This window comes from Doryrhamphus excisus, chromosome 13 (assembly GCF_030265055.1).
Source record: "Doryrhamphus excisus isolate RoL2022-K1 chromosome 13, RoL_Dexc_1.0, whole genome shotgun sequence".
Lineage (NCBI taxonomy): Eukaryota > Metazoa > Chordata > Actinopteri > Syngnathiformes > Syngnathidae > Doryrhamphus > Doryrhamphus excisus.
This window is the reverse complement of record NC_080478.1, coordinates 11324611-11350121: the sequence shown is the minus strand read 5'-3', so window position 1 is coordinate 11350121 and position 25511 is coordinate 11324611. Positions and strand designations below refer to the sequence as shown.

General features: G+C 38.8%; 1 protein-coding gene across 4 annotated transcripts in view; it reads left to right on the top strand.

Annotated features, from left to right (window-relative positions):
• Window positions 1–25511, top strand: part of alk (ALK receptor tyrosine kinase) — a 260619-nt gene that overhangs the window by 191967 nt on the left and 43141 nt on the right. For all 4 annotated transcript variants that reach the window (XM_058091041.1, XM_058091039.1, XM_058091042.1 and 1 more), the window contains 5 exons: window positions 5174–5308; window positions 7802–7896; window positions 12821–12993; window positions 14185–14279; window positions 24317–24436. In XM_058091041.1, coding sequence (XP_057947024.1) covers window positions 5174–5308; window positions 7802–7896; window positions 12821–12993; window positions 14185–14279; window positions 24317–24436 — 618 coding nt within the window. The remainder of the gene's footprint in view (window positions 1–5173; window positions 5309–7801; window positions 7897–12820; window positions 12994–14184; window positions 14280–24316; window positions 24437–25511) is intronic.

Sequence of the window (25511 nt, the reverse complement as noted above, 5' to 3'; positions counted from 1 at the left end):
CATACTCTAATCGAATACATTTTTCCCGTAACAAATAAAGTACATTGTCAATTAATCAAAAAGTACAAAACATGTTTTGATAGTTTTACAATTATAGTTGAACATGCAAGAAAGCACTTTAAAATACATACACAGTCAGCCATTGTCACATCACACCTTGAATTTTGTGGCTTCAAACTTTAATAATGAATACATTTGTGGTTGACTACAGCCTATTATCAGTCAAAAATGTTACCAGATTTTACAAATGTTTGGCCTAAATTAAGCAATTTTAAAATGGCGAAATGAACTCATTCATTCAGTTATTTTCTATCGCTTATCCTCACGAGGGTCGCGGGGGATGCTGGAGCCTATCCCAGCTGTCTTCGGGCAAGAGGCGAGGTACACCCTGGACTGGTTGCCAGCCAATCACAGGGCACATATAGACAAACAACCATTCACACTCACATTTATGTATTAGCAATGGAATATCTATAGCAATATAATAGGATGCTAACAAAGACGTTTTGTGGTAGAAATACATTCACACTCGCATTCATATCTAATTTGAACACAGTTCAACACAGTTGGACTCATGCAGTTTATTAATAACATGATGCATGCAATATTGTACACTAACCAGAAAATATATGCAAACTGATTCTGAGTCTGATTCTGATTCTGAACTGAGGTAAAAACATGCTAAGCAGGACATATGTATGCTAACCAAGGTTCCACAGTACAGGTTGTTTGTTTTGGCTGGCGAATGTATATTTAGAGACTAAATTTCAGTGTCATAAGACACAAGCCACTCTGCCTTGTATGCTTATTACTGCATGTCTGTATAATAGTTTTTTTTCTCCCCAAAACCTCCACTCACCTTTCTCCTTGTCATGTTATAGATGAACACAGTCGTATGAAGGTCTGCTGTCACTCACGACTTTCATTCTGCCTATCCATCTATTCTTTCTGTATTAACCTTTATCTTCTCTGTGAATGAGGACAAGCCCCACTAATTTCAAGTTCACTGTCATATGTGTCTCTCTCAGCTGGCTAAACCACCTTAGGCAATGGATTTTATTTTCATCTCCATCACTCAACACAACGTCTCACAAAGTGAATCACTCTCTGATACCCTATTCACTGTGATCTATCTGTGCGTTTCCTGATGTTATCTAGTTAAGTCCTTCATAAGCTACACTGAGGCTAATTAACAGGAAAAAAAGGATGATCATAGCCTATGTCAATCGCAAACACTTTCGACATAGGAGTAAAATTTTGGCCCTTCTCTCTCTACTACCCTGCCGCTGCAGCCTGGTGCATGAATTAATTCTGCTTTCTTTCAGTGAAAGCTTCATCTGGTTGATCTTTGTCAGTCAAAATTCTGGCAACACCCCACTGGTTTTCAAACATATTCCTTCCAACTTCAGAGGTATACTACCTCCATCAAAGGGAATGCAAGCATACATTTTAAGTGGTACTACAAGATTCTTCCACATGTGACTTTCTCAACACTCAGTGAGGCAGAGGCTTTGTCTTTCCATTGCATTAGCTGTGGCTGATTGTGGTTATTAACTCCTCCTTATTGTTTATTATGCTTTGATAATTATTATGCTTTGCAAATAACAATGTGGGAAATGGACTATAAATTTCAAAACAGCAAATATGGAGAGCTATGACCTGTTCAACTGTTGTTATGATAACAGAAATAGGACAAGAAGCATGGAAAATAATTAGACATGAGCTGACAAATAGTATACATTCTGAACTGAACTTTGACCTCAGCTATTATGTGCTTTAACAAGAAAAGTAATAATATTCCTGCTGCTTTAGTAACAGCAGTGGCAGTTGAGTTTTACATATCCAATTCACCTCAAGTCTGTGAATGCATCCACGCTGTGTTCTGACTGCTCATTGGATGAGGGGGCGAGTGGGGCCAGTGTGTGCAGTGAGACAGGGTGAGATATCTCCTGGCAGTTTTGCCTTCACTTTGGTGAATTGATTTGTATTTGTATGTGTAGTATTTTAGTATGTAGTAGTGTAGTGTATTTAAGTAGTGACAAGATGTCGTAAGATGAAATATTAGCACCTATAGCACAAGATTATGCACAAAGTGAAAATGCACAGCAGCGGAGTGCTAACGGAATTAAACTTCACATCTGTGCATTTACGTGCAGCATTAACATTTGTGAACAAGGAAGAATAGAAAATACACGTTTGTCTGTGCAGCATTGGAGAAATCTACGTCACACATGGTGTGTTCAAGGGCTTTCTAACATAGTCAGTGCATCCAGTCAACCAACAAAGGTACTTTTTAAGATTTCATGTATATTGTGTGCTAAATGAAAGCTGGTCTTTTTTAAATGGTGCCGTGACTAATTAGTACATTTTTTGAGCTGTATGAGCTTGTAATTTGGTTCTAACTGAATGCACTGATGAGTGTATATGCACTTGGAAAATATGGCAGGGGATTTTTTTTTTGAGCGATGATTAAGGCTGCTAAACACTATACAGACCATGCCTTCATCAAGCAACACCGTTTCTCTGCACATCAATGACATGGCGGAGAATGCAGCGCAAACAAGCCAATGGGTTTTACACACTACAGCCGACTGAGCCAATGTGCGTACATTTATGAAGGGACAGTTAAGGTGGACAGGCTCTTCTGTAGATTTCCTTTTGCAAAACAACAATTATATAATCATATATTAAAGGCTGACCTTTAACTTTTCTAACCTATACATGTTGTTACAATGTTGTATTCTCATGTTAAACTATGTCAAAGCGTCAGATAATTTGCACATTTGGAAGTGAGCCCTGAAATATGTTTTGCATGGCTCTTCACGCTCGACTGAACTGTTGCTGTAGCTGACGCCATTCCAATGTTAACAGGTCATGTTGGAAAAATCCAAAAAGCATGCTGCAAGTAACAATTTATCAGTGTCCAAACTGTGTTTATTTGGTGTAAGTAATCGGACACAATGAACTCGGCAGCTATCCAGAAGTCCTCAGGAGTGTGACCAATCACAGCAGACTGTGCGTACTTAGAGGAGGGCCGGAAATGAAATAAAATAAGGAAAACAGGAAATCCAAGGAAACACTGCATCTGGAAGATCTACAAAGCTTCCACAGCTCAATACAAAGAGTCAATAATCAGCATAGGTCCCTTTTAATGAAGTAAATATATAAATGAAAGTGTGGTTATTGTGGTTTATGTTTTTTAAGAATTCAGTCGTAGGGGATACATGACTTCAGGTACAGGGATTACGTGAAGGACTACTGGGCTGTGAAAAGTCCATCCATCCTTTATGCCACTTATCCTCACTACAGCCACTGGGGTATGCTGGAGCCTATCCCAGCTGAGAGGCAGAATGAAAATGTTTCAAGCAAGAGACTGTTCTCACATTTGCATATAAAGTTTTATACCGGGATGATGCATTTTCACCTGAATCTCAAATATGAAGATTTCAATATCACAAACATGCATTCTAAAATAGAAAAAAACACACATTTATTCTGAGTTGAAGGTGATTTTGGTCTGTGTGATGCGTGAATGTGAGGCCAAAGAAATGACTGATGAAAAGAAATGACTGATGTGGTAATTTTAGATAGTCATGGCGTTACAAACTCTGCAATCACATTTAGATGCTGGCAGCAACCCTCTGCTAGTTTTGATGTGAACTAAATGAAGGGGAATGAAATTCAGTCAGACTATAAAGAAGGAAATAAAAACTACCTTCATATCACAAGAACCAGCTTCTAATACTAAACACTCTTAAAGGGGAACTGTACTTTTGTTTGGAATTTTGCCCATCATTCACAATCCTATTATGAACCATAAACACATATTTCTTTCCCTTTTCTGTGCATTTTACCACAAGTTAATATGAGCTAGGTTACAATGGACTATATTGGATATACCTATTTTGACGTTAATGCCTTCACAAAAAACCCTAAAAAAACGCCAACAGTGTTCCATTTACATAACTGACTATTATTAACCAAGCTACAGTGATATTATTACAGTAGCGGCTAACATGACCATATATTTTTATCGGGTGGACTAACACAACACGTAGATAATCACTAGTCATATTCACAGACGGAAGTGTGGAAAAAATTGATTTTCTTTTTTTGAACGTAGGATGTATTTCATGCAAAAAAATACATCTCAATTACCCTAATAATTTACAAATAACATCAATAATAATGGGGAAAATCTGGGTTTGAGTCTCCTCTTGGGCATCTCCTGTGTGGGGTTTGCATGTTCTTCCTGTGCGTGTGTGGGTTTTCTCCGGGTACTCCGGTTTCCTCCCACATTCCAAAAATATTCATGTTCACTTCAAATTAGATATGAATGTGAGTGTGAATGACTTTGTCTATATGTGCCCTGTGATTGGCTGGTGACCAGTCCAGGGTGTACCCCGCTTCTTGCCGGATGACAGCTGGGATAGGCTCTAGCATACCCGCCATCCTCTCCGTGTGTCAAAAATATACAGGCATTTGTCTGTAAAAGTGGCTTGTCAGTGGTAAAATGGAAAAAAACATCAAAGAAAAGTCTTTGACAATAGCTCTGATAATATTTTCTTCATATAAGTATTTGATTTATGCAGTCATTTACAAATATGACAGGGAAAATCTTGTTAGAAATGAGACAGTTTGCACTTTTCCATGATGGCATTGTGGAAATGAGGCGAGACAGACCACACATTCACCTCCCCTGGTGGTTCCAGAGGGATGCATCTGATTGGCTACTCAAGTCACTAAAATATCAGAAGTAGTCAGCTGCCAAAAGGCTTCAGAGGCTCACGCCATTCACTTGATTTCCAACCCCAAAACACATGGTAGCACTACCTGACCGCTTTCATTTCCTCTCCATGGTCCCTCATCACTCTCCTTTTCAATTTTCTGTCTGTATTTCTAGTCTATCAAACTCCTCTATGTTCCACCTCCCCCCTCCCTCAAATTTCACCAACACGATGATACTTTTTGGACCATTATGCTGCACAATCTCTTCTTCACTGTGGCTCTCCTTGATTCCTATAGTATCCACCTTGTACTTATTCTCTCATTGACAGTACTTCCTTCCTCCCCATCATCTGCTCGGCCCCTGTCCAATCATTATATACTGCCCACCTCCAATCATCGTCTCTCTCTCTTCCCCTGATATATGCTCTCTCCTGTATCTCTCCAGGCCGCTTCCTCAATGGCAGCTACTGCTCTTTTGAAGAAGGCGAATACAGTTGGCAGTCAATAATGGGCCACGGTGTCTCTTGGAGAAGACTCCAGCCTTCAGCGAAGGCTACTAGACAGAGCTGCCCATCATCAGGTAACTCCCGCACATCTCCCCAGAGATCATCTGGTGAAGTCCACTTGGGGTTTTTTTGAGTGTGATATTGTGTTAAGATATGATTCCATCAAGTTTAACTCTGTGCCCTATTGTTTAAGTTAAACCCTTATCTGGCTTGTATGACATGCTGTGTAATTAGTGTGACATCATTCCAGACAGATAAAGTCAAGTCTGTTCAAGGCATCAAAAAGAAGTGTATTTGAAGATGCTTTGTTCAAATTTCTACAACATGCAGTTTCGTATTTTATAGCACACACATGTAACCGGCGTATCTGAGTGGACCTAACTACTGACACTTTTTCACTTGCATTGGACTTCCTAAGATTTCTTAAGCTCAGCTTGTCTCCACTTGCTTCATTTTGGGCAGTTGATTTACCCTTTCAAAATAAAGTCATCATGTAGATAGAATAGGATCTGCTAACAAAAAAAGGCTCTCCTGTATTTACATATCTGGTCAACAAATTTTATTTGCGAGGGCACAACAGTAAGAAATCGAAGCGATACGGCAAAGTGGAGACTGTGGAGTAAAAGTGAAGGCACAACATCAGGGCGAGATATTGTTACAATATAGCGTGTGACAAAGGTGCTTAACCATGAAGCAAACAGTACTGGTTTTCGACTCACCCCGCCTGACCAGTTATTGGAAATAGCGCCTTGTTTTACCTGGTTTTGTGAATGGAAGATTGTTGAGCGCGACTAGAAGTGTGTTGTGCTTAAGCAATCAACACAGTTTGCCCAGACTGGGTTTACCCTAGGAACAAACTAAGAGCATGACAAATGCAACAAACAGCTGTCTGCCTATGTATCATGGAGATGATAAACCAATAAAAGTCAGAAAAGGACAGCATTTACAAAATGCACATTGCTGTATGCCTGTCCAAATGACAGCCATATGCAACCATGGAACCTCAGTTAGCATCTTTAATCTGTTCCAGAAGGTCCGACTCAAACCGAAATGTACTCTTTTCCCCATAAGCAATAAACTAAATCTAATGAATTTCGTCCACCGAAAAAGGTTAATACGAAACACTTTTTTTGAAATTCTTTAACATAAAAAAACAATTCAAAATTCACATACTGCGAACAACAAGTTTACATAACTTTTAATGTCACTTTTACTTTGATTGTTGACAAAGACGGCAATGTGGCAGCGAGATCCACTCGGACAACACTTTTCTGTTTTGATATTAGTTATTCAATGAATCTAATAGTGTTTCTCACCTTCTTTAGCACAGTGGGCAGTAGCTGCAACTTTATTTGACTCCATTGTGGGTTATTTTACAGCCATGATCAGCAAGAAAAGAGTTGTGGTGCAACTCTGTTCATTAGCAAAGAACTACAGTCCTGTACCATAGAGGCTATACCTACAGTAGCCAAGGTCAGCCAACTAATCTGATATAATGCTTGATACCAGAGGTTTTCAAAGTCCGGCACAGTGTCTGTGTGGCCTCTCTTCTAAAGTACAATAGAATAGAGTTATCATCAGGGACAATACGTTTTTTTTCTGGAGGACCTTTTGTCAAGTTTTGTCTTGTCATCCTACACTCTGTTTACGCTCTCACTGTAAAAACTTCAAAACAAAACATTTTGCCTTTGACATAACTGAAGTTAGCTTAACAAGTTTGAAAAATACTTGTTTTGTTTAGTTTTTTTTTCCACATGCTGCTGCAGCTCCCCTGAAGTTTTTTGGTGCCTCCCAGGGGAATGCCTGCCTCATACATTGAAACCCACTGCCTTACACAAGCCATTGCAGTTGCTGGACAAAACTATGCATTTAAACTTACTAAGTGAAAACTGCCAGTGAATTCAACAACCAAAGTTCTATTCCCATAATCACAGAGAAGTGACAATAATACAGAAGTTGAAATAATACAGTGCAAAGTATCTTTCTCCACCCATATGCCACTCTAATAATATGTTTGGTACCCCAGCACAGTGGTGCTAAAAATGCTCTTGTACATATCAGTTATTTCAAAATGAAAAGAGGAGAACTTCACCCAAATACTGTGTAGTGGAAGCTGATTTTAGATACCTCATTAAAGGGGACATAAAATGGAAGGATGTAAGACTGGAGCATTAAAAGTACATTTTGAACATTCATCTCCAATAGAAAGAGATAACCAAGAACTGTTGTCAGAAGCTATCTTCTTTATTGTCCCAGAAAATGTACAAGATCTAGCATTCGACACGGAGTCAGCAGAGCATAGTCAGTTCCCCGACTTGAATGTGCCCGTTGATGAGCTCTTGGTTTTTGCTGAGGCTTGTTTTTTTTTTCAACTTACTCCATTTACACTGAAGAACTCAAGAGAAGTCTGTCAATCCACAATTATAACGATTAAAATTATATGGTGAAATCTAAAATGTGATAAGAGCTAAAGCTTTGTACAATGGTCAGGTTTATAGTTTTAGGAGAAATTATGTTTTATTAATTTTTTTCTGTATATTAATCATATTTTTTGTTTTTTTGACAAGGTGCAACACTCGGTGTGGAGGGGAAAGGCCAAGGTCGCCCAGCATTACTAAGGAGTCCTCTCTTTCCGCCTCCATTAAGAAACTCTCCATGCACGGTGAGCATGGCATTAAGCAATGTTGAAACAATATGTGTGCATGTGTTTAATTTCTAGTGCTGCTAAACCCAAATTCTAAGTTAAAACATAGTCATCTACCAACCCTAATTAAAAGGCAAAATATTGAAGAAATAGTGAAGCAATAGTGAAAATATGTACATATAAAGCTGATGTCTAAGCAAACATGGGGCAGCAATATCCTCAACAGGGCATACATTGTGTGGACTTAGCCCTTTTTAAATTTCTGTGTCCCTTGTCTGCGCTGATTGCAAGTCTTGTTGAGCATTGTAACTTGTGAGGAACAGTGGGGAATGTCACCTGTTCTGCAGTATGACATTCAGATGAATTTCTAGCATCAGATATTTGTCCGGTCTTAACGGTGATCTTGCACAGTTGACGTGGTAAGACAGGATTTCCAAATCTCAAGAGCCTTTTCCCCTTTCACCTTTGCAAAAGTAGAAGCTTCATTAGAGATGAAGGCACACACAGTTAGGAAATATCTTTGCTGTTTGCTTTTGTTTTAGCATTAGAATGACGGAAACAAGCTGTGGTTTGAATTATTTTGAGCATCGTATATACTGTATGCTACCTACACCTTGCAAGAATCTGAGCATACAATCAAACAGTGGCTCTGAGTCGGCTCATATAGCTCTTCAATCATGAACTTTGACTTGACATCGGCAATTAACTCGTACAGTGTGAAATGAAATTGAAGACATTGAGCATTACTGCATGTGAACTTGGCCGTAAGGATTTGACTTTGGAGAGGAAGGCGACTAATTCATGACCTGCAACAAACCAAATGCTTTCGGACGGAAAGATGTAGTTGGTTGATGTGTATACATGTACAAGTAATGACTATAGGACGGGATTTACCTGTAAGGGATTGTTATCATCTTTTGTTAAAATGAAATAATGTTCTTTAGAGGTTATTATATTCCATACTGCATGAAGTGAGCATAGTGATAGAGTCAGTACAGATTATAAATGAGCTGTATACTCGTTATAAATGAGTATCAGTTATGGATAATGCATTTTAACCAAGTACCAGCATGAAATGAGTACATCTCGCCATTATCCATAATCATGATGAAAAGAAAATTCTCATTCTCTCTCGACTGCCCCTCCCTAGACAGCCACGGAGGAGCTGAGCGATGCCTCATTCACGTACACGGTGCAACTGGCAAGTTGAAAAAGGCTCATGTGGCGTTGCACAAACTACCTCCTGCTCGGTTATAATTTGGCTGGTGATATAAAGTCAGTTGGAAGACTGTGCTTGCTGTACTGAACGTGGTGATTGCAGTGAACAAGGCTGACAGATTATTTTCCTGTTTGCCATAACTGGATATTTGCATGAATCACCAACTTAACACATTTATTCATTCATTCATTTTCTATCACTTATCTTCATGAGGGTCGCGTTCTGGAGCCTATCCCAGCTGTCTTAGGGCGATAGGCAGGGTACACCTTGGACTGGTTGCCAGCCAATCACAGTGCACATATAGACAAACAACCATTCACATTCACATTATTAATTGGCGACAATTTGGTGTCACCAATTAACCCAACTTGACTTCAAATAATGTACCAATTTAAGCCCCGCCCATTTCTGTTAAACCATGTACACTTCCAGTTTGCGTCGCTCTCGCCCCCTCCGAATACAGATGTGGATACAGATGATTTAGTTGGGTGAACAGACACAGGTAGTGATTTACTCAGATAGATGGAGAAGTCTGCAAGAGGAGATTCGTAACAGATACATGTCTTAGCGGTTTTGCTCCGGCAAGCGTTCATAGACATGGAAGCGTGGATTTATTTGAAACATGCAGTGATGTGCCTTGCTATTGTTTCATCTGAAGGAGAGAAAGGGGTGGGGCGAGTCAGATATAGACAGCGAGACTGACCTTATCAGTCAAAGGCTGCATCTGCAGATCTATTCTTGAAATGGGAGTGTACTCCTGTTGATGAACATTGCATGTTGTTGAGCTTCGATGCCTAAAGTCTCAGTTACTGATGATGTAATCAGAAAAGTTGTTATTTTTTTGTGATGAAGTACTACATCCTATGGCTCTTGCATGTGTACTTGGCATACCAAGAGAGACATTACCAGAAATTTAAGTTTGATCCAAAAAAAGAAGTTATATAATCAGAAAGGAAGCAAATGGATGAGGAGACTCTCATCACCACAGCGTGAATAAGAGGCATCTGATATTTGTGGATAACTGCAGGCAGTGCTGGAGCATCACCGCTCTTTCACAGTCTCTTGATACGCAGCTAAAGATTAACTATGATTCCAGACTAAGACACTAAATCCTTTCTTCTCAACACCGAATTGGTGCTGTTCAATATATCCTGTGTCCTCTTGGATAACTATGTTGATGATATTCGTTTTGGGTATTAGCACAGCTCACTTTCATGTCATGCCCATTGTGCACTGCCTGCAATCTTGCATTTTCAATGGTCACCATGTGGTCTCACAAAGGACGATAAGCTGCAACGGACAAGCAAATGCTTGACATAAAGGTGCTGGATTCTGTTCTCTGGATTGCGCTGTCTCTGCGTGTCATGCTTATCAGCTTAAGCTAGCATCTGTTCCACTTAAATGCTGAAACAAGAATTGTGTTCTTGGTTTTGATAAATAATAATACCACCGTGGGACACGGTCACAACCCATGCTTGTTGGCAAGCTTTAGAGCTAAAGCTGTTTTCTTCTTCTTCGTCGTCTTGCAGTTTAATTTGTGTTACGCCCTGTTTGTTTATGCGGCAGATTACTTTGACCACATCCTTTCAGGAAACAACAAAATGAGATTAATTTGTGGAGAAACACAGAGGGAGTGGTGCTGATGCATAACAACCCAATGATCCTGCTGGTTGACTTCTATTAAACTCTGAATAATTAGACAGATGTTTGCTGCTGTTTGATCTCTTTCAGTGCAACACAACAAAACATTGGGCTTCATTCTTAATAACTAATTTGTTCAAAAGTTCTACTCAAAAGGAATGTGTGTATACCTGTCATGCATACTGAAGAACATGCATGATATAGCTGCAGTAAATAATATTCCGCAGTTTCATAATACTTATCGGCTATAACAGAAATATGCATGATTACGGATACAATCAATTTTCCTTGAAAAACTATACATAACTATAAGGGGACATCAGACTCCAACTCTAAAGGTATTTTCATTTTCTATTGACTGTCTCTCTCTTTATACACTATAGTTGCGTTTACCATATTCACAGGCCACATGGCGGCGAGCACGTCTGCCTCACCACCTGGCCCAAAGTTAGCTTGGTAGAGTTACGCTCCAGCTCCCCCGCGACCCTGTACAGGACAAGCAGTAAAAAAATGAATGATGAATATTTAGTGCTTTTGGGATGTTCAAGATTTCCCTGTGTTCATGACTTAACTTTTGGTTGTCTCATGCCACTTGTCGTCTCATTAGTTTCACCTGCTATCATCTGTCATATTCTCCTGTGTAATACAAACCTCAATCCCAGTCTCTTTTTCTCAAATTAACACGTCCGTGTTTACATTCCTGTCTTTATGCACAGTATGTCCAGAAGTATTGGGACATGCACACTTTTGGATCCAACTGTATTTGTTGTTGTGTCGCCAGTCACTTATATCCTAGCATGGGAATTTGCTGAAAGAGAGGTTGTAATATAAGTTGTATTTAGTTGGGTCTAATGTCTTCTTTAGTTTTTCTGCCATTCAAACACTGATTCCATCAGTTACAACACTGTGCAAAACACAAAATGAGCTAGATTAAGATCAAACGTAACAAAAAAGACCAGCAGTACAGGAAGAAAATTGTTGCCTCTATCCTCATAATTCACTAAACTGAAGTAGTAAGCAGTATCTCCTGCTTTTAAAATATACAGCACACAATTTTTGTACACATACGTAAATATAGCAATTTGCACATCAATTATCTCCTACTTTCCAAATTTTAACTGAATAAAGTTAATAATTATACAAAATTACATATACAGGTGGTTCTCAGTTTCCAGCATTCTGTCTTATGACATATTGTGGTTCTGAACATTCATTCATTCATTCATTCATTTTCTGTGCCGCTTATCCTCATGAGGGGCACAGGGGGTGCTGGAGCCTATCCCAGCTGTCTTCGGGCGAGAGGCGAGGTACACCCTGGACTGGTCGCCAGCCAATCACAGGGGGTTCTGAACAAACTTCCATACATTAAAAAAGTAATTTTGGTCAGCAAGATTGTATTAAAATGTTTACCCAGACATTGCAAGGATGACGAGGAGATGGTCAGTCAATAATCTCTTTACTAAAACATAACAAAAGAATCTACTGTCAGCTAGACTGCACCAAAAGAACATCAGTTCTTGCATAAAGCATACAGTTGTCCTCCTCCCACATCCATTTACTCACAATCGGGACTCACGTCATGTTCACGGTTTCACAGAGTAAGAAACTGTTCAACACTAGACTTGCCTCACACTAGACTTGCTCCTAAAAAAGTGACAGTAATAAGTAAGCGCTGCAGCATTTTTTATTTCTGTTTCATTTTATTATTGCATTTATTTTGTATTACTGCATTTTACATTTTTTATATTCTCTATGTCCAGTATGTGTTGATTTAGGTAAGAATTCCAACTTGCACTAAAATTCAACTTCCGACTTGTCGACTTTCCGACTAGGAATGGAACTTGTTTGTGACCAAAAGAACACCTGTACCACAATAACAGAATTTCGACTCAACATTTTCTTAGCAAGCGACTTTTTCCTTCCTAATGAAATTTTGTGCTTTGCTAATTTGGATTTGCTGACAGAAATGTCACATCCCCCCAAAACCTCCATCATTAGTTTGGTTGTTGATGTATATCGTGACACCGCTTGTGCCTGTTTCCATTTACACCGAGCTGCCTAACTGTTATTTGTTTACCACAGGTACGTTTCTGGGTGTGTTCTGGAGGCCTACAGAAGGTTGCGCTGTCTTTGTGGCTAGTGGAGAACAGCACAGGCCCCGAGGAGCAGCGCCAACTGTGGCACTTAGCCAGTGAACCCCCTTCTGATAGGGGTTGGAAGCTCTTCACAGTTCCACTTTACGGGCTGGCAGACTGGTACGACACCCACCCATCATTCTCGGGTTATGTCAAGACAGAATGTTTGGATGACTTCAAAGGCATTGGATTAGTTTTAGTTTTAGAACTGTTTAGCCAGTCACCATATCCCATCCTAACCTTTCATCACCCTTACCCAAACACTTAAGTGCTCCCACAGCCAATGAACTCTTAACTAACAATCTCTTAGTCTTTCTCTCTCTTGATGTATAGTTAAAGCATTCACATTTCATTTTCTCTTAACTAGATGAAATTAATGAATCCCATAGAGACAACATATTCACGGATGGAATGTTTGATTGCTGTGTGTGCAACATTTTCTTTTAATCCGCTTGTCTTTGATAAATAGTAGAAATGTATACTCAAGGCTCCATCCTACGTGCCTTCCAATTAGCTCTGTCCCTGATTTCCCCTCAAACAAGAGAAAAATTAAAGCAAAATAGACAGAAGAGAAAGAAAAAAAACCCACATAAGGCATTTTGTCTTTGTTTGCCTGACTGGTGGTTTCTTTGCCATTCAAGCTCAGATAATCCTGCTCCCTGGAGAGTGATTAATTTTTGATTCCTGGGTTATGTAGTCAGCAGCACTTGTGCTCTAAATTAGAATGTCATGTCCGTAACCACCAGGTGAACCTGCCAGTCTTTGTCAAGTGACCTTTGGAGAGCTTAAGCACAATCAGATATACAGCCTAAGCTGCTGACCAGAGTCAGAACATTACTGACAGTACACCTCCATAACACGAGAGACAAAGTCAACTTATCAAGAAAGTAATTGATATGTAAACACTGATGGAAATGCCCTTCTGAGAAGTTTAAATCTAATTTTGATCTCAAAGTTAATCAAACCGAAATGTAAACCAAACTGTACACAAGGAAGACAACTCTGCTAATCCCATCTGTAAATATTTGTGTCCAAATAATTGCACATTCAAGTACATTGTAAATTGTAATTGTTTGTTTTCCTTGTGAATACATATATATAATATACATTGTAATATTATGATATAATTATAATAATATTGTCTCTGTTTAAAAAGACAATTCAGATTATAGACTTGTTGTTGAATTCTTCTCCAAAGCTTTATAACTTTTTTTACAAGTGGAATAAATTCTTCCCTGCTTCATTTCCATTTGGCGCTGTCCAGCCTTTCACAGGTTGTGTGGTAGTAAAAAGCTCCCTGTATGTCCACAGGTTTTGGCTACTGTTCAGCACAGAAGATGGACCTGAACCTGGTTCAGCTATCTCTCTTGACAACATCTCTTTCAGTATGAACTGCTTCCTGGCTTGTGAGTACTGATTCCTTTTATTTTTATCTATCAGACTTGGGTTCAATGTATTGATTTTTTTTTTTAAACTGATTTAAACAGATGCCGATTCAAACCACAAACACTTGTAGCAAATGGGCAAATGTTAAAATTTTACGTCCAATGTTAAAAACAGTTGCACTAGTTACTAACGTGTGGGATTCTTTGTTTGAGCACTCAGGTTCATGGAATGCTACGCAGTCAAATGGACTAACATCTGTTTGCATAACATTCTTATTTGAGTGATCCAAGAAAGCTGAATAAACAAATAATGTTGGATATCTTTATTAATACTACAAGATTCAACATGCCAAAGTTTAAATATAACAGTTTGTTATGCGTAGCATTTTACGATAACGAGACAGTGTACTGATATCGAGGGAACATTTTGGCAAAAATTGAACTTCTTTGCCTTTCTCCATTGTTATCAGCATTTGGTTCAGGACTGTGGAACCTTTTCCACAGAAAGCTCAAACACAAGCTCAGTAAACTCACTAAAGTAGTAAAACAAATATGTCTTACTGCCTGAGCATCATACTTGCTTGATGCCCAATCAGATTGATCTGATTTCATGATCATTCCATATCGTGGCTCATATGCTCATGATACACTGCCTGCCCAAAAAATGTCACTGCCTGGATTTAACTAAGCACATCCATGAGAACCTCCCATTGGATAATTACTGCATGGGTGATTATGTTTCAGCTGGCAGCAAGTTATTAAATGCTAACCGATGCAGTGAGTCGCTTCTCATTTGTTAAACAACCATAGTCGTGGAAAATTATTCAGGATGATATTATCAGCATGCATCAAACTACTAAAATCAGGTTAAGAACTGTTGTATACATTGGAAAAAAATGGAAGGAAGATGGGGAAACTTTGTGCAGAAATCAGTAGAAGGGCTTGGTGAAAAATGAATGCAACTCAGGACAGAAATTAATGATGTGGCATTGCATGAACTTGTGGAAATGATGCCACAATCAAAGCCAACAAAATATTAGTGCTTGTATAATAATAATAAAAGTGTATAATTACCAGAGTTATATTCTTCATTTTTCTTTGATGGTAGTATTTAGGATTTAAACACAAATTTATAGAGCATTTGAAACTTGGAAAGTTTTTTCACTGGTGCTTGGTAATAGTGGTAACAAACACTGGTGCTTGGTAACAAACATGCCGGAAACATGACGGAAGAGTGGATACCTACAGTAGCGCTCAATTTCGCTAGGAAGATTCAACAAGATGCTTGTTTGCTGTTAGTGTTTTTTATTCGAGGACTGAAGCACTGGAGCACTGAATTTTGAGAGGTTGGGGGAACACAACTAGCTTTAGTTCCAGCGGGCAGTGGACCAAAGACAGGTGCACACCTACAAAGTTATCCGTATTTAAATTTAACATCTGATATTAAAATCCATCTAACTAACATGCCACAGTGAGCATAAATGGCCAACATGTTAACAACTTACAGTGGCAGATGAACATGATGGTCCAGCCAACTAATAAAACACAACTGCACAAGCCCAGCTGCTCATGGAATAACAGCAAGGACGGCGAATCACACGTAAGATTCGACAGACCTAGTTGATGAGTTTGTGGGTGGCCTAAAGGGATAACAGGCTTCAACTTCAACGTTGCTTGGTTGTAGTGAATTGGTTGTCTGTACTTCTATTTACTAAAATAAATACATAAACTACTGGCTATCGGCCCAATTTTGATCATTCCTGATGGCCAATCCACCCATACTGGAGGCTTTAGAGTAGTGACCCTCAATAGGAAAGCTGCAAGATCCCTATTTGCGGGCGCTGAGCTGAAAGTGAGATTCCTTCACTATCAGAGCTTGCCTTAATTGGAAAATTATGGATTTTGACCATCTAATTACACAAATGTCCAAAAATAACTTGCTGCTATTTTTTTCTTGTGCTTTGAACCCTACGGCTAGTACAATGATGCGGCTAATTTATGGCTAAAAACTACATTTCCCATGATGCTTATAGTGCAGCTTCATAAAGTAATGATGTGGACGAGTGGAAGTGGAAGGTAATACCTTGTTTTGTAGTCTGATGCAGTGATCTTTGGCAAGAGCTTTAGCTTAAGCTAAATAGCTCATGACTTGAGACAAAAGTAAAACAGAGAGTGACAATGAAACTGAGACAGCGAGAGAGACTGACAAGGTGTGTGACAAAGGAATTATGAGGTTGTTCAATTGTGATGCTGAAGAAGATGACGAGAGTGGTTTTACTTCCCAGGAGAAGGAGGATGGGGGGGGAAGGAATTTATGGTATGCTACTGTTCAAGGGGACCTATACACACACACACACACACACACGTACTATACTATATACTATAATACATTGACTTTTTGTCTCCAAAATGCAGACACTTACTGTAAGTAAAGGATGATATTTTACTGATGTTCATGATGAGTTCATGAATAGGGGAGAGGAGAATTAACAATCTGGTGATGTTTCCCCCTCATGGTGGGCCTGTAAGGGATGCCATCAAGGATGACGCAAGGATGATTCCACAGCCGTGTTATAAAACAGGGTGCTGCCATAAAAGAATAAAAGGCTAGGAGATGTTTTTCAGAAATGTTATATTTGTTTTTGAATACCCCTGCTTTACAGTGTCAAGACCATATTTACCTTTCTAGATATATTTATGTTTAAACTATTTTTTGTCAACATGAGTAAGATGACAACCATGTCAGGCTGGAGAAGGCAAGGTTAAAAGTTCAATACGTTCATCTGTCTCTGCCTTCCTGAAGAAGCATGTTTGATATGTGACATGAATAGTAATGCCACAGCATATTTGTATCTGAGTATATGTCAAGGTGAGGCTGTGATTATCTAGATTTTTAATTGGATAATTGGACAAAAGAGACATTAATTCAAAATCCAAATACTGTATATTCATGTATATTCGATGCCCTCCATCACAAGCTAATTTTTGCCCAATATTTCATAAACAGATGTTCCAAATGTGATGTAATGTGCAAACTTTCTGATACACCTTAAAATTTTCCAATCAGGTGAATAACTAAACAGTCTTTCAGTGTCAACATCAATCAGCTTGATGGAGTTCAACATTAAATTAGATTAACAGTAAGCATAACACAATGCTCAGCAAGGACAGCCGCCGCAAATACATAATGAAATTATGATTTGATTATGGCGCAACGCTGCTGAATGATGTTGCAGAGCTGTTCTCAATATTAAAAAAAATAAATAATTGCGGCCTGGCGTATTTGTGTTTTATGTCCATCTGTGCATGAATTAGCAGACTACTTCTTGCTACATACGTAGAGGAGGGTGAACAGATGGAGTCCCTTTGACAGTATAGTATGTCAAATGTTGAAAATAAATGTATTCATTTTAATGCTGGATCCCATCCCATAAAAATTCAGTAGAAATTGGTTTTGTGTTTTTTGAATATGTATTTTTGGAGTATCTGTAGCTTTTTACATTATGTTGAAAAAAGAACCTCATGGCAAATGTCAACTTCATTAATAAACATTTTAGGTATACCTAAAATGTAGGCAACATGGATAAAAACATGGATAAAAATGTTGACTGTCAGACTGTCAGTAGGGATGTAATTGACATCTTATGTTGGCGAAGAGCAGGTGAGGACAAAATATGACCTTTGGGAAAAATTAAACTTAAAACACCCAACGCCTACACAATGCTAAAAAACCTGCATATCAGTATTTGGGATTAAAAAAAAAAAATCAAATGCACTAAATTTGAAAAAACTGTGCAAGCAGATGTTTACAAAATATACATAAGAAAAAAGAATCACTGGGAATACGATGCTGAGCCAAATGACAACTGGACTTTATGCAATTTGCAGCAATATGTCCATACAGATGTACAAACCTAATACATTGTTTTATTTCTTTGTCATTTTCTAGTGTTATTCAGAGCTGGCAAATGTAAAAGTTGAATAGGAAATTAACAGAAATTACAGAGAGGACTTTCTCCAGGAGATATTGCATCATTGCTTTGCAAATGTTCTTCGAAAATGACAAGCGGTCATGTTTACTTACATAAACACAGCATGTTGTGTTTTCTGTGCATGCATATCACTTCCCGAATAATTTCTCTTCAAATTATACACAAATACAAGTCACATTTCATTTGATAAATACTACATAAAAAGATTGTATATAACAAAAAATCTGAATTGTGCATCGTTCCCTGCAGTGTGAACCTACATTTGTGAATCAGTGAGAAGAGTTAATGACTTAATTGACATGACGAATCCCTGAAGATTACAACACAGCATGAAATATAATTAAATGTAAACCTTATGCAGAGGATTGGACATCAATTAGCTTTCTCTGAACATCTCCCAGCTGTACTCTGACCTTTGGACCTGACTTCACTTTTACTTTAGTATTCACCAGGCTTAGCTGCAAAACAGATTCATGTGGTATCATTACTTGTTTGCATAAATAGCAATTGAGATACCTAAGCATGAATGTGTCCTTGAAACCACCGCACTCATTGCAATGCTAATGCAATGCAAGACACCAATCCCCACTTTGGATGCCTCCATGCGGCCATACACAAGCAGTTACGTACATCCACATGCAGGATCAAGATAGTCTCAGTATTTGGTTGACTGTTGGCTGCTCTCTGATGTGATAACTTTTGATGTCTTATGCAATCCAGAATTACTGAAAAGTATTTATTTTGGCAATTATCCTTAGCACCTCTGGGTGTTAAGTGACATAGAGCCACTCCATGGACCAGTTAGTGCTGACGCTGAACAGCCCTTCAAGCATGTTTAAAGTGATGATATAAGTGCTCATGCTCAGTTTTTGCTGTTATTTTGCTTTGCAGCTATTAACACAATTTAAAAGTCCCTATGATTCAGAATGGACTTTTTAAATAGATTTTTAACTGAAAAAAAAAAACAGTAGTATGTGTCCCCGGAGCATGTTTGTAAGTACCAAATGTGAGAACATCTATCACCTCCTTTGCTTTTTTGCTCCACTTTTGACTTTTGTGAAGTTCTGGGTTGTTATGACATTATGAGTGAAGAACCACCTTCCTCACGGACATGATACTGCCTCTGACCCACCCCTAGATCGATAAATCAGCAGGTGTCTTACACACCTTAAAATACAGCCTGGAGTTCTGCCACCTATCTGTCAGTCAACTACAGAAGCGGGAGTTTTCTCATTTTGTTTTTCTCCAGCAAATAGACTAACCATGAATTATAGCCTGGTCAAATGTGACTGCATTGTTGGCGCTGTAGCTCACATGCAGTGGCCTCCAGAAGTGTTGGAACAGTGAGGTCATTTTCTTTATTTTCGCTGTATACCAAAACATTTGGGTTTGACATCAAAACACAAATACAAGAACTAAGAGCAACATTTCGTTGTATTTCCATTTGGATCGGATGCACAACTTGATAGATAGGACCTCATTTGTAATGTGATACTGGAACATGTGACGGACTGGGGAGGTGTTATGTTGCCTGCGTGTGTCCTATTGTATTGCTTATTCAATCACTAAATAGCACCAAATGTCGTTTTGCTCATGAAGTCGTCGAACAGGAGATAGTGATACCTTCACTCCTACCTTTTGCAAAGTTGTTGCTGATATTTTCCTTGGTCTACCTGTTACAATAAGTAACCAGTGGTTTATTCCTGCTTCAGGACATTCCAAATGTTTGTAGTAGCCGTGATCAATGTTTGTGCAAGGTCAATAGTTCAGTTATATAAGTGTACATGTGCAGCAGCATAGGACATGCATTTGTAAAAGTGGACACTACATATATTAAATATGAGAATAACAACATTTTAAAGACAATGTTTCTATATTGAGGCTATTTCCTAGAGATGCTGTAGTGATACACAGATCACATGTTTCACATGTTTTGGTGACCCCACCAGTCCAACATGAAAGCCTTCTGGAGAGCTTTAAGTAGCCTACGGCACAATACTAATGAACAGTGACAGTCCAAGTGGCAATTTCCTTTTTTATAATGCTCTGCGGCCAACATGGTTGCTTATTGCTATTTGCTGTAGTAGTATTCCACTTTTGTATGTCCCAGCACTGCTTATCTAGCAATGTCCTCATGGAATCCTCATAGAGAATAGCAATGTCTTTGCAGCTATGTTGCTCTAGCTACTAGGGATGAGCGAGTACACTACTATCTGTATCTGTATATATTCACCCATTTACATTATCTGCATCCGTATCTGTTGTCTGGTTTAACCAGAAATGGGTTGGCCTTAAATATGTACATTATTTTAAATCTGAAATTGACATGAATTGATGAGAAGTTGCTATATGTATTGTTTATTATTCATGATGAAATGTACTCGTTTCATACTCGCAAAAATGCATTATCCATAATGGATACTCGTTGAACTTGTGTTAAAATAACACAATTAAGCCTCTTATATCCTGCAGGACAGAGGGATGTGTGCTTGGTGGTTCTCCTCACCCAACCTATCAAACGCATTGTGTTCACTTGTATGCTGTACATGATCCATCAAATCTGCACACAGCTTTCAAACAGCAGAGGTTTAGATGATCATATTCATTTGAGGATTACAGGGCTTGGGAATGAGCTATTGATTTTCCAACTGGTGCATGTTAGCAAAAAAGGAGTTTAAGCTTTGAAATCAGTGTTGCAATATCAAGGAACAGGAAGAACGACCAGACAGTTATAAACAACTAATACTGACATGTAGTTGTTTGCTCTGAAAGCTCATTTACAGTAGTGTTGTAGGATGTGCCCTGCCAATTTGTCAAAACACAAAAAATCGATGTATCCACCACTTGTAGGGTACCTGTTACGCTTTTTCCACTTTTCTGACCTATACACATAGTTAGAATGTTGTATTCTCGTGTTAAATGATACCAAAGTTTTAGATAATGAGGTTTGCACATTTGGCGGGAAGCACAAATCCAAGGAAAGTTATAGAAAAGTCCTTTCCAAGGAAAGATTTAGAAAGTTTTCTGTGCAGGTTATTGTGTGTAGCTCCTCTATAGGAGTCCACACCTCAATACAAAGGGTCGAAAATGAGCATAATAGGTCCCATTTCTCCCAATGTGATGTTTAATGATTCTGTCTGAAAACCAAGGTGTACATTTTTTGGACTTTTGGTTTACATAATACTGTAGCTAGACAGCAACAGGCAGTGCTCGCTATAAACCTTGCACATGTTAAAAATTTCCAATAGCCATCTTGGGCCATTTGGTGATATCATTATCGTCAGAAGAAAAAAACAGTATGGTCCGATTTTCTCAATTTTATTCCAGTATCATCTGGTATTATTAGACATCTGTTACAAAAATAATAATAATAATAATAGTGATTCGTAATAAAATATTACAGCTGAAATACAAATTTTCTGCTTCTGCTTCTGAATTGACAGCATTGTTATTGAGGCTCACTTCAAGTTGGCATGGTCATTTGTTGCTTGTCTTTTATTCATAACCACAAAGAAAATGAAAAAGCAAAAGAATCTCAGAAAAGCCTTTTGTACAAACATTATTGTTATAACAGTGTTTCCACGAAGCAGGCAAACATTGAGGTGTAAAATGTAGAAACTTTTGTTGAAAATCATCTTTTCATCTATGATAATGACAACAGGTGGCATGTGAAACAAACAAAAAGAAAATAACGCAGAAAAAACTACACACAGTATCGCCATTTATGAAAACCTGGAGGCTTTGTGTTGTTTGTGTTGACTACATACGTAGGTGCTCTTTCCTCTTTTCATCTGATATACACATCTGTTCTTTACACTTTCTGGATTGATAGTGAGCATATTGGCCGTTACTGGTGCAGACCAAGTGCAGCTTTGCATCTGATTGACTGAAACAATTGTCTTTATTGTTCAGAAATGTGGGTGTCAGAAATATATGATTAGTGCTTTTTTTTCTATGGTGGAATTTTATAAACAATGTTGTAAATTTGACTTAACATAACAAAGGTAAAGATTTGCACCCTGCACCCTTTCCACACAGTTATTGAGTCATTAGTGCCACACAAAAGTCTTTATGCAAAGCAACATGTAATACGCACTCCTTAAAAATCCTTTGGCTGGTACACTGGTTTCTAATAAAACCAACATCTTTGCTGTTGCCATGACAACACAAGATTGCTTATTTTAATGGTTTCTATTATGTTAGAACAGACGCTGTCGAAGCTCAGTGTACAATGCTGTCATATTTTTCCAAGGATAATGACACTGTTATGATAAAGCAATTTTTAGCAGACACAAATGAAAGTGTAAATAAATAAACAAATACAAGACACTGGTAAGCATGCCCTGATATGTGGTCTCCTTGGCGTGTTTGTGGCATTTTCAAGGATTTTGTGCAACGGGACTCAACTATTTCTTAGGAGATCATTATTTCAACAGAATATCAACAAAATAATCCAGAAAACATACACGCAATAAAGGTAATAAATTAACTTGTATTTGATAGAGGCTGAATGGCGGACGAGTGGTTAGCGTGCAGGCCTCACAGCTAAGAGACCAAAGTTCAATTCCACTCTCGGCCATCTTTGTGTGGAGTTTGCATGTTCTCCGGGAACTCCGACAACCTCCCACATTCCAAAAACATGCTAGGTTAATTGGCGACTCCAAATTGTCCATAGGTATGAATGTGAGTGTGAATGGTTGTTTGTCTATATGTGCCCTGTGATTGGCTGGCAACCAGTCCAGGGTGTGATCCGCCTCTCGCCCAAAGACAACTGGGATAGGCTCCAGCATCCCCTGCGACCCTCATGAGGATAAGCTGTAGAAAATGACTGAATGTAGAGGTGAAGAGGTGAAGGGAATCTCTCCTATCCAAATCATCCTTGCCCCATGCAGTGAGATCATGCAGAAGTGAGGCAATCTTGAATTGCATTTTGAATTATTTCGCAGTCAGTAACACTCCCTCTTTTTCACCAAGCTTCTTCTGAAGGGGCAGGAATAATTGATGTGTTTATTGGCACATACATAACTGGTCTTTGGTTGTCAGAATTAATGCTTTGCTGTTGTTTACTTATTTTATACAATCATGCATTTTGTTTCTTCTTTCCTTATTTTGTTTAGGTGGAATCACCTCATTAGCATTCAATTCATTGTAACGATGTAACGGGCAGACCTGAAGACAAAGGTGGCCGTGTCTTGGTTTTTTATTAGAGGCTAATTATTGAATCTTTTGGGAAGAAGCCAACTGCTGTTGGCTCCACTCCCTTGTATCTTAACAAATGCATTTTTGCACGACTAAAGTGGTGTATTGTCTGTATTTTGAGGATAAATACTCAAAATAAATACTCCAGATCTTGCAACAGTCCCTGAGATTAGAGCTGAGAGGACGAGAAATGCAACATCTTCTAATACAACATGAACAATCCAGTAGCCATTGATTCAATGCCCTGAGAATATAATGACTTGCATGAATGTGAATAGGTAACATTATAGAGACTCCCACAAAGCTCAGGTTAGAGAGGTAGAGAAAATCTTGTTTTGTGACAGGGTATAATAACATCTGTCACACGCAAGCTGATGAAGGTTTGATTGTAATTATAATGTTGACATTGTTGTTTACTGTCATGCCAGCCTCTGATAGCAATGCACAGACGTCATCACTTAGACTGACTCATCTATACATGCTTTTAACTAAGCAACCATGACAACTCCTGTTTTTGCCACACTGAGACATACAGAATGAGGACGTGACGGTTTCCCAAGCCGGCATCCTACCATGACAACTATAATTAGTCACCCATGCTTTAACATCTTTGAGAGTAAAAGGTTCCTCTATCTTGTGCAGTAATAGCCAATCAGGCAGTCTTCTGGGAGAGTTTTAGCAGGATGAGATCAAGGTAGCTGTGAACATACAATCTCGGTCCAAGGAATGCAGTTGTGGCTTGAGGCTTAATGGATTGTTGCTACCAAAAAAAAAAAAAATGAATAGCCTGCTCATTCATATCTTTCTGACTGATGAACATGGGGTGAGAAATGTAAGGTTTTCATTAAATGTTCTATTTCATTTCAGCAAATGGAGAATTTCCACCGGTGGCCAGCAGCACAACAAGGTTGGCCCTCGGACCACCAATCACGACCACACCCCCCTCCGTAGGGATCCCTCTGATGAACTCCCACACGACAGATTACTGTAAGTGTGAATTTGTGTGAGAGATGGATGTTATACAGCCAGAATCAGGCTATTCTCCCGAATGCATTCTCTGCAGTGTTCCTTTGTCTCTGCTTCTCACTCCTACGCTCACGTGCATGCACAGATTCACAATTGCTTAAAATGCACCAAGTTTGACGTGATACACAGACTGTAATAAAGTAAGTGCGCCCCCCACTGGTTAGCATCACACCCCCAACAGTGCGAGTCCTGCAGAGATCTCTTTTGGCAATAAATGGAGCAGGACGGGCAGTTACCAAGTGTAAAATCCTTCAATTTGTCTCCCGAGAATGTCAATGGAGACAGTTACACAGACTTGACATTTTCCTACTCACGCTCTCTTGCTTCCTTCCTTCAGGAGGGCAACAATATTGAAAGTCATAAATTTGTGTTAGTCATATCAAACTTACTCTAAAACACATTTCCTCAGTCAGTACTTTGAAGTGCTTGAGCAACGCTAGACTTGCTGAAAAAGTGAGTTGTTACTCTTCTCCTGTTATATCATTCATTCATTTCCCATGCTGTTTATCCTCGCTAGTGTCGCTAGTATGTTGGAGCCTATCCCAGCTGTCTTTAGGCGAGTGGCGGGGTACAACCTGGACTGGTTGCCGGTTATACTGGATGGGATTTTTTTTTGTAACCTTTGATGGGGATGTAAATCTCTTTGTGATTTTGCAAAGCAGAAGAAACTTGCATAAGAATGTCGCCAGAACACACAAAGATGACACAACATTGACATACATGCACAAGCACACTCAAATTAGTGGCAGGTGTGTTTAATCATGACAGTCAAAGCAGCAGAAAACAACACAGAACCAAATAGGAAGTGTAACAAAATAAGAGTCTAGACCAAGGAAATACAAAACATGATCCAATAAGTCACACAGGGTGTAACGGCAGACATTAATCTTACACTATAAAATAAAGATGCCAATTATATGAAAGTGGCATTCTTACAGTATATCTTATCTTTTTGCTTGATGGGATCAATATTTGTATATTTGATATTTATATTTTATGTCTGTTATGTTTGGAACATGGAAGTGGAGCTGTGTAC